The following is a 14,962-nucleotide window of genomic DNA, read 5'->3' as shown; positions in this document are numbered from 1 at the left end:
GACTTCAAGTCATCAGAAAACTATCAACTGCATAAGGGATAGAATCATAGAAGTCCTCAAGGCAGCTTCCAAGGAAATTAACCTGACCTTCAATCCATCACATCCTCGTACATGTTTCTATGGCGTTTGGACAACGGAAGCCGAGCATTGGTATTGACTTCACTAAAAGATTAGTTAAATATAAAATATAATAAATTTTATCAAAAGAGAATTGTATTAGATTAACTAAAAAGATAAGTGTGAAACTTTGAGTTACAGAAAATGTATATATTTTTATAAATTTAAAAAATTACTATTCACTCATCAAATTTATTTTTATTAAATTTTAATCTCTAATAATTTTTTTTATTCACGTTTAATCTCTAACCATCATATAATAATAATATAAGAATCAAATTAAATTTTTAATTAATATATAATTAATATAATTATAAAATATGAAAATAAAATAAAATATTATTATTAAAAAAATATTATATTATTATTTTGATGAATTCAATAGCTAATTTAATATAAAATTATGGATAAAAAAATTTTAAATATATAAAAAATATGTACTTTTTATCAAAGTTCAATGCTAGTGCTTTAAAGGCATGAACATTGCTCTGTTTTATTATAACAATAAAAAATAAAAACGGGGTGAGAGAGAGAGAGAGAGAGAGGTGGCTCAGGGTCAAAGGAATGTAAAGCTATTTGATGGTCGTACGTAGTGTGTATTGCATTCACTCTTCAATTATATTAAGTGATGAACATAGAATAATAGAGATTTCGTGTTGATGCTGCCGACAATGCTGGGTATCAATTTGAACTGAAAAATATCCCAACACAATCCAACAAGAAAGCACTTGTTCAAAAGGCAACCTTTGGAACCCACAAAAAACAATGAATGGTAGTTGGTCACGCCCAGAATATAAAAATACAGCGACTACGGTCACCTCTGGGGTCTACGCTTGACTAACACCAACGTCATCTTCCTGAAGTCCCAAGTTTGATCTAGGATTTAACACTTTTCCGACCCTTTTGGTTATGGTTAGTCAAAGGCCATCACAAAAGTGACCAAAGGGACCAGAAGTAGAAATATCTTAGCCCTCATCGGATTAACCCAGTAGAACCAAACCAAGAATCCCAGATCCCTTGGAATTCTGTTATGTTCTTATTCCATTCCAGCGGATTAAAGTTGTGACCTGTTACTCGATTTTGACTTTACATTTTAAACGGCCTCAAATTAGCTAACTTCAAACTTGAAATAAAGGAAAAAACTCGAGCTTTATTTTACTGCAATCATTAATAGCAGTGAATCCTAGAAAGCTAAAATCTACTCAAATTGGAATCAAACAAGCTTCAAAATTTGAACTGCTCGGCATCTACAAACTGCATAAATTACAGCCTTTTTACAATACCAGTTTCTTTTTTCTCTAAGATTGTCAACGACCTCAGGGACGAAACTAGCAAAAAATTGGGAAGTGGAGAGCAATCAACAAATTAAAGTAAGAGGAGGGAGGGCAATGAGAAGAAGAGGAACAGAGAAGAAGCTCGCATCAATCAATTGAATAAATATGGCTACATTTCACTGATCTCACCTTCCCCACACACACCCACTTCTATCACCATGGTTCCTTTCTTCGTCGAGTTCATGACTCTGCAACAGTTTCTCCGTGGGGACTGCCAAAATAGCAACAGAATTGAAGTATAATTGAAAAACATATATTTGACATTTTATTGCTAAAATGAAAATCCAACACCTTATTTGAAAACTAAGTGAAACATAAAGATTGCATAGGAAAATAACCCTTCGAGGGTGGCAGTCTTTAAACAAAGAAATCAAATAGAGACTGAAAAAAAAAATGGCACTTACTCTATCCCATAGATGTGGGTCGGGCTTCTTATAAACCTCCACTCTCTCGAGATTGGCAGGATCAGCCATCTTCCACTTGCACACAGGATGAGATACACGATTCCGAACATATTCGCTCACTGTCTGGTTCATTGTTGAATTCAAGCTTGCCTTTGAAAGGTAAAATACAAAAGGCTTTTGGCAGGGGTTTCGGCTAACTGGTCGTGTGTTGAATGCATATGCGGTATAATCTGCCTTTCTGTACCAATTCAAAAATGTCCTTGAAGGCATTTCAACCTCACGGGGTGAAAAGACTCCACGGAATATTTGAACGGCAAATCCCCATGAAATTGAAATGGTCCACCTCTTAGACTTGTCATAACAAATTGATTGTTGCATGAGCCCAGCTGAATCCAACTTCATAGGTAGAGTAAGCCGCTGGAGGGCTTGAACCCGAGTCACATTGGGGAAGATGGGCTCAACCACATCTAGGTGATGCAACGACACCAAGGGTGTCACCGGATGTGCGGCTAGAAGCCCGAACAAGTTCCCGTATACATCATACTGAGAGAACAGGCATGGTTAGAATTAATGCTGTTGATCTTACGCATTAATATATTACAAAAATTGGAACCATATTCCACAAATGAGGTTTGGGTAAACACCATCAACATCTGTTTCCAGGGTTACAAAGCTACCCCTCAAAACACAAACTGTAGATTTTCATAATTCTTCAGCCAAGGGGCAGAGTGTAAGGTATTTGAAGAAGTGATTGAAATTAACTGTTCTGGTTCTATCTCATTTTTTACTTTGCCAACTAGCTACAGATAAACATTATTGTACTCCGCTAAAAACTAAGCCAAAAGACATACTTTTATCACCAAGTCAATATGGTGTCTTTCATTAATGAGCACTTAAAATTAAATTAAGCACAATAGAACTCTCTCTTAGGAAGTTAGTATTTTGTCAGCATCTGTGAATATGTTGTGGAGGTTTCACTCTTGTCCTAGCGTTCAAAAGAGGAACGTGAACTCGAGCGATCGAACAAATTGACCGTGGGTGAAGCACCTTAACAGGGTGGATAAAACCTGGCCCAATGCCTCTTTGACTCGTGGGTCTTAACCCTTCACCAATTATCCTAATGTGGACTGTGGAAAACACAGCTAATTAATGACCTGCTTGATGTTATACACCAATCTTATGAACTAGAAAACGCAAATGGTGAACCTGTCCCAAGCCAATCAACGCCTGGCATGGATTTTGCCGATACCGACATATCGGAAATTCCTGGAAAAGATCACCGAGTCCAAAGCCGTGTTATAGATAATATCGGCCGGAATATTGGAGATAAAAAGGAGGATTCTAGCTTCTATAGCTGGAAAAGGATCACCATTTCTTAGCCGGGAAAAAAGGTCAAAAAAGAAACAAGGCGGCAAACAAAAATCAATTACAGCACTAGAAAACAAAAACCACCGACAGGTTAATTAAAAAAAGTCCGACTAGGAAAGCGACGGACCTGGTGAAAACCGAGTTCTTTGGTGAGTGGGACACCGAGTTCTGTCATGCAAGCCTGCATTCGGTCATCCGAGCCGTACAGCCCCGGGTATCTCTGTATACATCGATCTTGCATTTTGGCGAGCGCCTTTGCTAATGGGTAGCTGATCGCGAAGCCTCCACCGCCGTAAGCCATCCCGTATGAGAAGTATATGTTCTGCAAGTGGCTCTCCGACAAGCTCCCGATGTAGTAGAACTGGTTGTGGTCGTATTTCCTCAATACTCGGACCAGATTCTCGGTCACGAAGACGGTATCGTCGTCGCCCATCACGAACCAATGCACATCCTCCAGGCCGAGCCGAAGCGTCTCGGAAACGATCCGCGAGATCCTAATCGCGGACCGGTGGCCCTGCTTGTTCTTGTAGGCGAACCGCGACGTGTCTCCGGAGATCTTCACTGGAGGAAGGTCTTCCTCGTCGGCCTCGCGGGTCTTCACGGTGTGGTCTAGCCACACAACGCCTCGCATTTCCTTGGGCCTGAACCAGAGCTTGATGTAGTTCTTCCTTCTCTCCCAGAGCTTAGCCGAGGCCGCGATGCCGAACACTATGTTCCGGATCTCAGTCCGGCGCGTTTCTGGGAACTCGGGTAGGAGAGTCTCGACCACCGCGTGATCCTGAATCGACTGTGATAACAGCGAGGTGGCCGTGACATTCTTTATAGAAGAAGATGAGGATGAGATACGGGTGCGAGGATTGTGGAAAGGCTCGTCGCCGCAGGTGCCTGAGGTGGAAACGAGCTTCAGCGTGTACACGATGTAGGTGGCAGAAACGAAGAGGATGAGCCAGACCAGGAATTTGTGCAAGGCTCTGGATTGTTGGCCCAACCCGACAATGGGGGTTCCCCCGGAGGGGCTTCTCATCGGTTCCCAAATCAGCTTCTCTGAATCCTTCTGCGCCCCTTTCATCCTCGAAACCTCTCTATTCTCAACTTTCTGGGGTTTATAAATCTGAATGCATACAAAAAATCACAGCTTTAACCAAAAAAAAAAAAAAAAGTGTTAGATTTTGAAGCGATCACAAGATCCCTTTGAATTAGTTTTACAACGGAGCTCGAACTCTATTACTTTCTGAAAAATGGAAACCAGTGGAGAACAAGAAATTCCCAGGAGGAGAAAATGGGGATGGAAGTGAGAAGAAATTGAAGAGCAGTGGGGAGGGTAGGGTAAAGGTGAGAGAGCATGCAGAGGTGCCAGATTGCACACTCTCCCGGAGAATAGTGCCATACATGCAATTACTTCCTTTTTATGTACTTAAAATAAAAAATACAAAATAAACATTCAGGTTTAAGGTTTAATGGTTTATTATTCTAATTTTTATTTGTTTTGTTTCCTTGCGTTTGCTTAAGGAAGGTGTACGTTGGGTGTGATTGGGAGATGTGTGAATGATCCCTGTCTGGTTTCTGTGTTTGGTTTTGGGTCCCACACGGGAAGAAGTCTACGAGATTTTGTTTAGAATATGATATTAAGGCAAAATTATGGGGCCCAAAAGAAAAAATTTTCCACGTACCCAACGGCCTGAAGCAGTCTAATCTCGACGTTTACGTGTCGACAGAAGAATCTATCTTTGACAGAACGGAACTGTACTTCTCTTCTGGTGTGGGTGATAACTCAGAAACGATAAGAATAAATCCATTTAATAGGTAGCATTATGATATCTTTAGTCTATGCTGCTAAAAATGTCTTCTTCTTTTTTTTTTTTTAATTTTTTTTCATATGACACGTAGTTACTTCACAAAAAGGATACCTGGACCATTCCTTTTTTTTTTAATGATACTTTCTTACTTATAAAAAAAATTTAATGATAAATCCTTTCAGGAAGCATTACTTCGGCAGATAAGTATTTATGGTTTTCCATAATTCTTTTTCAACACGATACAATTTTTAAATTACAATTCAAATATGTCTGTCCCAACATGGCACCAAATAATTTTTTGAGTAATGTTATTAACGGTGGAACGTTAAACGTCACGCAATCGTTTTAAAAAAAAGAATGAAATTTACTGTTATAAAATTAATATATTTTCAAATAAATCTTGTATTTACTTAATTTTTAAAAAAATTGTATATATTTGTACACTCTATAACTGTAAATATCATTTCTTATAATTTTAAACTTCTAACAACAATGTAGTAAAAGTTAGAAATGATAAGAGAAAAAATAATCACACACGACACATTTATGTGGCTCAACAAAGATACAATACGGTCGTTCGGAAATAATACATACGTATATGGTAAACCTTAATTGGCAGCCATACAAGAATTTAATACAATATATAGTAAATCTTAATTAGTATGTTGGGTCGGAATGAGGGCCAAAATCTCATTAGAAATCCACCAAAAACTACAATAAATTTTTATTACATCGAGTCATCAAATCGGAACATCATAAATTATAACGAGACTCAATAAAAAAAAAAAAAAAAAAACCCCAACATGATGGCAGTAGGTTTTTTTAGAGAATTAGATGAAAATAATTAAGCTCAATAAATGATATAACAATAAATAATTTTTTTTTCTAATTGGGCACTTCTCATTTACTCATTCGAGATATCATATTATCATTAAATAAACACGTTACATTGTATAAAATAATGCCAACAGAATCGATAAAAGTTTTTTAATTTATTGCAATGAACCAACAATCCTAACCAAAGTCAGCTTGCATTAAATAAATTAGTGGCATAACGATATCATCATCTTCTCATTGTTAATATGTGAAAATGCTACTGTGCTATCTGGTTTTGACCGAGAGTATTTTTTATTTTATTTTTTAAAATATTTAAAAAAATTATCACTATTGAATTTGTATTTTTTTAAATATTTAAAAAATATTTTTGAAAAAAATGAAACATAAAAGAGCGATCAAACTCTGCACTAGGCAGCACAGTAGCATGACACTAACCCGTAAATGTCTTGAGTGTTAGGGGACGTTTGAGCGTTGATGCGAATTCACCTCATCTCATTACATTCTAAAATTCAAATATTACTTAAATATATATTTTTTTAATTCAAATCTTTAAATTTTTTATCTAATAATTATCTAATAATTACAACTTTTTCAAAATTTTAAACAAAATATAAAAAATAATTCAATTTTTTAAATATAAAAAAATATTACAAATTTATATTCGAATAATATTTTAACTTTATAATATTTTTATTTAATTTTTTATTTATTTTTTCAAAATTTCATAAAACATTATAATTCAAATCATTTCGTTACTACTCACAAACTATTTTATTATTAGTAAGAGATTTCTTATCCCATATCAATCTCTAAATATCCTCCGATGCATGAAAATATCTGGACCCTGCTGTGAACTGTGAAGTATACTAATCTTTGCCCATCAAACTGATAAAATCTTCTTTCTTCCATCGTTCCACAATTCCATTAGATCATCAAGTGCCTGCTTGAAAATTTGTACACAAGGGTGTTTAAGACAGGAACAATAAATTGAGTTGTGTTTCGGCAGAAGATGTAGCTAGCCCCTTAAATTAGGTTAACTATGTCTAAATCAAAGTCCACTTACATTCTAAATTAATTACTTATTGAAGTTTGAACTCTATTTAACACTCTCTTTGGTATTGTCGATATTATAATTACTTATAAAAGAACCTATTTGACGTTGTATTATTTATGACTTATATATTTAAGGATAATTCATCTAAGTTTTACTCAATTTCAAATGAGGGTACATTTTTTATATAGTATATATATGTTTTTTCTAATTATACGACAAAATATTGATATTACACTTATTCATCGCATTAAACTAAAATTTAAAAAATGTAATAAAAATAACTAAAATTAAGAGAAAATCAACTAAAATATCTAGTCGTTTAGACGGGATGTTAGAAAAATAGTAAGAAAAACTACACTTTATCCTCTTAAACGACACATTTTGAAATAGAAACATCAATATATTACATATATATATATATATATATTAAATTTAAAGCTAATTCAGTCTTTCATTAATATCTACCGGTTAAATTACAAGCAATTCTTCCGAACATTGGATATCTTAAACGGTATCGAGACCGAACACAGCCCCTGACACCAGCCACATTAATCATGTTTCCAAACAGCCAATATTTGTTGAATTCGCTTTGCTAGTTATAAACCCGCTCTTCGTTTTAGCCAGTATTTTCTAAACGAAAAATTTTAGAGATAAGCTTTACACTCTTGCACACTACTTAAAAATTCTTTAAGTGGTAACGATTTTTGTCTCAATCTCTTTCGGACCCTTACATTTTTCTTTCCATTTCAGTTTATTTTGCCCCTCTTAAACTTAATCTTGTTTTAGGCATTGGATGTATGGGTTTATATTATATTACTCGATTTCATGCTGTGTGAATGAAGGCGTAATCTTGTTTCTTTGTGGATTTGTATGAGTATTTTTTCTGATATTTGAATTTTCCATGACCAGTCGCTCATCCTCTGCGTTCGGATATTTGGGGATTTTTTATACGAAGGGTAGGAAAAAGAAGCAATGGCAAGCCATTACACTCGGGGGCGGCTAATCATTCCGAATGAAAATCTGGACTGTCACCGCAAAAGTAATGGTCCATGTTTTTCTGCTGTTCTCAAGTCAAAGAGGAACATTCGAATGTTGTTGAAACTGGAGTTTTGCTGGCTGGCAGGCGATCTTGCCTACGATGGACAGATTCAGAGACCAAAAAGAAACTCTTCAAGAGACAAATTAAAAAACATAAATAAATAAGATATCGTTTGGACAGTGAAATAAGATGATTTTAGATGAAAATTAAATAAAATATTATTAAAATGTCATTTTTTAATATTATTATTATTTTAAGATTTCAAAATATTGAATTGTTTATTATATTTTATTTAAAAATTTTTTAAAAATTATAATAATAAGATGAGATAAAACAATTTTTATACCCAAACGGCATCTAAATTGTTGATAAGTGATGCTTAGAAGTTAGGCTGTCGTTTTTATTAGACCATTAATTTAGCATTGGCTTTGGACTATGCTTACGTCTTCTATGATTGTTCAGTTAACCAACGATGTGTGCCATCGGAATTATCAGCCCAACATTTGTTTATTTATTTATTTAATTTTTTGTTTGAAAGCTTGTTTTGTTGTTATTTTAATTAATACCTGTATAGATTAATTTTAATTCATACCATTAATTTAATGGTAGGCAAAAGTATTTTTCTAAGCATAGGTTCGTGTACCATGCTACGGCAATGCGACCAATTTGCATGTCGAGCTTCTTATTTTAGTTCCTACGGCAATGCTACGGAAATGCAAATGCGTTTTCTAAAATTGATGGGTTTAGATTGAATAATCTGACTCATTTAATTAAATTGATTAGGTAACGATCGACTTATATATGACTTGTATTCGACTTAATACAACTTGAACCGGATGCAACATTTAGACAAAAATATTATTATCACACTAAACTTGATACAAAATGTAACAGAATAAATCTTATAGTTACGAGCTTTTGCTAACAGAGCACTCCGTGCTCTTTTCTTGGCCTCACCACCTCCATAGACACCACACTTCCTTTCAAATGTAAACCCTTTTGTCATTGGTACCATATTTCTTCTTCTCTTACAAGAGGATTAGGTTTAATCAGTGTGATTGATAGTCATAGTTAGCACTCGCTCAGGGGCGGAACTAGAAAATCTAATTTGGGGGGCTAAGTTAAGAAAAAATAATTTTAGAGGAGCTAGATACTAATTTTTATATAATCTACTCTAAAAAACACATTTTAAAACTTAATTTTCATCAAATTTTAAAAGGTAGTTCCGTCCTGCACTCGCTCAATATTATTTAATTACCGGCATTCTTCTTCTAAACATATTTTTACTATGCCTCCTAGAAAGACCTTGATAAGATAAGTTTTATCGATGATATGGGAGGCGGAGTGGATCATAGTTTGATCCATACTTAACTTGACACAATCTAATCCTAACATGACAACATGAATAACCAATTATAAATCAATATAGCATTCAATATGATATTACTATAAATCGACAATGCGTGATAAGGCAACATTTATATGTGCAACATTAAATAGAGATTTGAAAAGATAAAATATAGATCACCTTAACTTTTGGGCACAATTTTAATTAAAAAGATTAGCAGGTTGCTATCAACCAAGTTTGTCATAGACTAATGGTCATCCAGCAAAAAGGATGAATGAAAACCAACAAGCACACTGAGGAGGCGCTTTTTGCCGCATTTTATGCGCCTTTTTGTAATGGTTGCTTTTGAGTGGGGAAGTAGTTGAGGTGGAGCCTCCAAAAGGCTAAAGCTGTGTTTAACAACTCAACTGATATTAAACCAGTAATGGTGAGACTCTGTTATTTTTTTAATTTTTTATAAAAAAAAAAAAATTAAACTCATTTCAACCTATTTCATACATTTTAATCTAAACAATTAAACTCATTTCAGTATAAAGGTAACCTAAATCATTTGCCGGGTGCTTATTGGGCTTTTCTTTTTACAGTGGTCCTTAATCACTCAACAGTCTCAACCTATCTCTACATATAAAAGTAACCTAAATCATTTGCCGCGTGTTTATTGGGCTTTTCTTTTTGCAGTGGTCCTTAATCGGGGAAAATATAAATACTTGGGGTTAGGTTTTCCTCTCAACTTTTATTTATTCGTGCAGTAAAATGAGCTGCCACGCAAGAAAATTGGACGGACCCCAAAAGTTTTCTAAATGATTGTTGTCTTCCACATATATGGTAGTGTCTGTCGTCTTTCACGATCTCATTCATGTTATAACGCAGACTTTTTCCAAATTCAAAAGAATATATATTATATAATGCTGCTGCTTGTTAACAAAACAAGTGATAATATTGATGTAAGAAAAGCAATGTTTTGTTGAACTTAGACAGTAAACTTCATGTAAGAAAAGACTACATTTGCCGAAAAATCTCTCTGGTTTTTTTGCTCAATATTTCACCCTGAAAACCACTACTGCTGCTTTCTTTTGCATACCCACATTAATTCTCAATATAAACATTGGACAAATCTCAATTCAATGAATTCATGTTTATGCTCGAGTGAATGCATGGGCAGCTATCCCTACAATATTTATTTCCAGATGGGCTTTGCTCCTCTGGTTATTCGCAATGATCAGTAAGTACCCCGGCCCGGCTCAAAATTGCTCAAAAGGACTAATCACAAAAATTAAAGGCCGGTTATTAGTCTCATATTGAACAAATATTCTCTTTTAGACAACGTTTTGATGTTGGAAAATACTGAAATCAATCCAGTTCAGTTTAATTTTAAACTGAGTTAACAATTTCAAATCATTAAACATCACTCAACTCAAAATTTCTTTATATGTGGGACACATAACCTTTTTCAACTTCTCATAAATGCATCTAAACTCATCTTAACATCCAAACATATCTAAACTCACTTTAGGTGGGCTCCACAAAACTCACTCCACCATCTCAACTCATTACTATTTATAAAGAACTTAACTTATCTCAACATCTAAACAGGACCTTAGTTGCAAGCTAGAATAAATTAGGACACATCATTCAAGCGTTCACTCGACAAGTTTTAAATTGAAAGATTCAAAATTTTAAATTATTCTTACAAGTCAAATAATAATGCCATATAAAAAATATAGAAAATCATGTATCTTCACCTACCTGCAAATAGAATTCTTTCAAACTCAAAGAGTGATCATGCACCTAAACTATTTGCGCTGTGCATGTTCAACCAAATGAGTCCCAAGACCATCAGATGAAACAACAGAATGAACACATGACGCAAAAACCTCCCAAATTAGAAGAGAATTATGAGATCAACTTTTATTTGGTTTTAGTCGACTGCTTGCCTTTCTATGGCTGTGCGTGGAAAGAAAAGGAAGAAAATGATTTTTTTTTTCTTAATTTTACATTTGTGTTATTATATTCAGGTAATATTATTCATCAATAATTCTTAAAAAAAAAATTAAAAAATTGAACAATGAGTAGTGATAGACACGCTATAAAAGTGGGAAAAAAAAAAAAAGAATGCAATAAGTAGAATAATAGTAGATAAGTAATTCTATATAATATTATAATTAAATACCCTAAGATCAAATACACGTACGACTGATCACTGACATGAGGAACAATAGTAGCCCACATTATTTCACAAAAAAAATCTCACTAAGCAGCTTGCTTTTATTTTTATTTATTTTTTCATTAACAATAGTAGCCCATTTGATCTAAGTATATATAGCTTCTATTTTTATTAATTATTAATTGTTAAATCTAAAATAATTGCATAGAGATATTGGTTGTACGTGCTTGATCCCGGCCCTAGCGTGGATAGATCTGGGTCCAATCTTTCTAATTTTATGGGCCATGTCCACCAAAGAGGGCACATATAAATGTCACAACAATCTTTGTTGTTTCTGAGTGTGATTCGTATCATCATATTTACAACCTTTTTCAGTTCTATCCCGCCTAGCTAGGTCAATGAGTATGTCAATCAAATTTCATTTCACATCTTTGTAACGAGGTTTCAACATGATCATCATATTTTGGGTTATCCTAGGAGCTTTAAGGCAACATTATATTTGATCCAAGTTCTTCATGGCTTAGAAGAATTAAAACTGCATGACCAAACGAATGAGAATCCTATGAATTTAATAATGATATGATCGATGAACCCCATATACGTACGCACAATGTACGTGTTCATGGAGCTTCCTAGAACTGTTTTATGCTGATTTATATATTTTCTGTGTTTATATGTTGGTTTGCTGGTTTTGGTTACAAACTGGCATGGCTAGCTGGAGTATTTTGCTGTGTAATCATGATAATTAATTAATATGAGTACTAGTACTGGATGTGCATATATGATCTAGTTTTCTTGTTTTGGGTTGTAACCTGGATTTTCCCCTCTTTTTTCGTACATTTATTATGCCGATACAGATCATACTAAAAAAAAACAAAACAGATCAAATGAAGCATTATAAAACCTTAAAAAACAGTTTGCTTATGATCCCTAATGAAACACAAAAAAGAGGTGCTGAAGGTCTTTAATTTATTAAATGGTGTTTATACGTGCGGGTGCCATTGTATTTCATAAGGATTACTGGTTGTTGCCATCAATTTATAACACGGACGCATGACCAAAAACAATATGCTTAAATTATATTGTGGTTGTCTTTGATCCTTTTGCTGGCTGGGCAATATATTTGTCTTTAAAAATTTTATTCATAAGCTTCATACACCACATATTACTGTTTTTATTATTTTTTTAAGTTTTTTTTTTTTTATCAAATATGTGTTATATGGATGATGAGTAGAAAAATTTAATTATTTTAAGAAGAATAAAACAAAAAATAATAATATATTTTTTTAAAAAATTATAATGTGTGGTATGGAAGACTTGAATAGCAAAGCTCGTTGGTCTCTAGCGTCGGTGATCTTCTTCGACCGATCTATATTTTGAAGTCACAGAACCACACGTGATGAGATATAACAAAAGTCTTCAGGTAGGCCAGGGCGCCGTTTCTAACGGTATTAATTATTGGTTTTCTGAAAAGGCCAGCAATTTATATGGAGAGCCTTTGATTCCGGAACTGGCATCTCAAACTTGTAAGGTTGTCTCCTGCCAACTCCAGGAAGAATATATATAGTACTGTTTTCTGCCATGTCAAAGCTGAGGATCGAATCAGGTCTAGGCCCAGCTATCGACACGATGATCTTTTGCATTGTCCTGACTCCTGAGGACGTATCAATGACTTGTATGTATTGGCTAGGCCACCCTGCTCTCTCTCTCTTCCTACAAAAGTTTGAGTGTATATTTGGTAACATCAATTATTCACAAAATTATTCATTATTATCCATAAATGATATGAAATATTTTAATTGATTTGTTTTATATATGGCCGACCACTGCATTATAGAAAATAAAACTGAGGGCTATATAATTATTAGGGAAATATTTAGTTTATAAAAAAGTTATAAAAATTAATAAATTAATTTTTTAATTATTAGTATCTAATCACGAGTGCACACGCTACTCACTATTAATAGACAAGATTGTTGGCTTAGAAACCGCTTAAAGTATTCCCAATAGATTCTACATCTTATCATTTAAAATATATCATTAAAACTCTTATTTATTTATTTATTTTACATATTAATTTTTACAATACACCATATATCAGCTTATCTATTTTCTATTTATATTATTTAAATATTATACTTTTTAATATATTTTATTCATTTCAAATAAAGTAAATTGAAAGTAGATAAAATAATGAATAAAAAGTAAAAAATAGAGAGAGAAATGAATTAAATATTTATACAAGTATGAATAGTATTCCATAAATTTAGAGATGATACTATAGCAAACTGGATATTAGTTATAAAATAAATAATCTATTGGATGGGTTATATTAAATTATTTCTTTCAAATTTTACGAAAAGATGGTACCTAAATCCATTGGAAATGCTCTTACAACCAAACAATTTCTATCGATAATGAAGTAGATCGAGCTTCCAGTAATTTCCTCTCCTCTATATATCCACTTTTTGTGAGGAATATATATACAAGTCATGAATAATATTGGGTCCAATGGCAACATCAAGCCAACCAATTATTAGCTATTCTTTGCGCTTCTTTTGCATTTGCCACCCATTATTATTTTGATTTAACCCCATTTAAACATTGCTTTAATTTGGGTCTTAGAATAATGTGACTGAGGCCCAATCCACATGTATTAATTATGTGATTTATGGTACACCGAAATGACTTGATCATCATGATACAGTTTCTCGTACGCCTAATTAATTTTATGGTGAGGTAAAATCATTGTATAGTTGTATCGATTGTGAATTTTGTTGCAAATCCTGTTGTAATCTGTAGATCATGTCATAGTGGCCAGGCAAATGGGCTATAAATGTAAATGTATTAGCTTAATTAATACTATTAATTTTACACCAAAATGGAAATTAATTAAAATGACAAAAGAAGAGTGATATTGATGTGCATATAATGGGCTAAGAAATTTTATTAAACAAGGGTAATTAATAGCTAGCTAGCGTTGACTGTGCCCATGCTTAATTTAGAACATAACGTACGGAATAAAAAATCACTAATCCTAAATCATGGTTAATTTCTCATGAGTGTGTTAAGGCTGATCGATCATGATCATCTAGTTCACTCACCTGATTTTGACATTCAACCAACCGATGTTCTGTCTATTTTAATATTTATTAAGATTGTTGTACTGGACTCATGACAATCTTATAAAACTTAGAAAATGAACTGATCATGAAGTACCATACATATATATCTGTCAAAGCCTTCATATATATCTACAAATTACAGTTTGTGGGGGTAGGGGCATACAAAAGTAATTAGCTTTATTGAAGAGCTAAAGATCATAAGTAACACTTATATCAAAGGAGAAAATGACAACTGATTTAATTAATTTCATGGCCGTTTGATAGGGTTACGATACACCTACAACTGTTTTATACTTATTTTATAATTTATCTTAAATTGACTAATGTAGTTGTGACATTTTATTAAAAATTAATTTCAATTTTACAAATGTAATTA

General features: G+C 33.5%; 1 protein-coding gene across 1 annotated transcript; it reads right to left on the bottom strand.

The window, feature by feature from the left end:
* Positions 1–1,318: 1,318 nt before the first annotated feature.
* LOC121237551 lies at positions 1,319–4,626 on the bottom strand. The gene is made up of 3 exons (XM_041134339.1): positions 3,351–4,626; positions 1,856–2,398; positions 1,319–1,662 (listed from the first exon to the last, which is right to left on the bottom strand). Exons 1-3 carry the CDS (start codon positions 4,290–4,292, stop codon positions 1,561–1,563), a joined length of 1,587 nt encoding a protein of 528 aa, XP_040990273.1. The 5' UTR covers positions 4,293–4,626; the 3' UTR covers positions 1,319–1,560.
* Positions 4,627–14,962: the final 10,336 nt, after the last annotated feature.

This window comes from Juglans microcarpa x Juglans regia, chromosome 6S (assembly GCF_004785595.1).
Source record: "Juglans microcarpa x Juglans regia isolate MS1-56 chromosome 6S, Jm3101_v1.0, whole genome shotgun sequence".
Lineage (NCBI taxonomy): Eukaryota > Viridiplantae > Streptophyta > Magnoliopsida > Fagales > Juglandaceae > Juglans > Juglans microcarpa x Juglans regia.
The sequence above is the reverse complement of the archived record's forward strand: the minus strand, read 5'-3'. Positions and strand labels throughout refer to the sequence as shown.

Coding starts and splice junctions, on each gene's coding strand:
- LOC121237551 (XM_041134339.1), bottom strand. CDS start 4,292: ATGAAAGGGGCGCAGAAGGATTCAGAGAAGCTGATTTGGGAACCGATG. Junction 2,399..3,350: donor AAGAACTCGGTTTTCACCAG/GTCCGTCGCTTT, acceptor CTGTTCTCTCAG/TATGATGTATACGGGAACTT. Junction 1,663..1,855: donor ACCCACATCTATGGGATAGA/GTAAGTGCCATT, acceptor CTATTTTGGCAG/TCCCCACGGAGAAACTGTTG.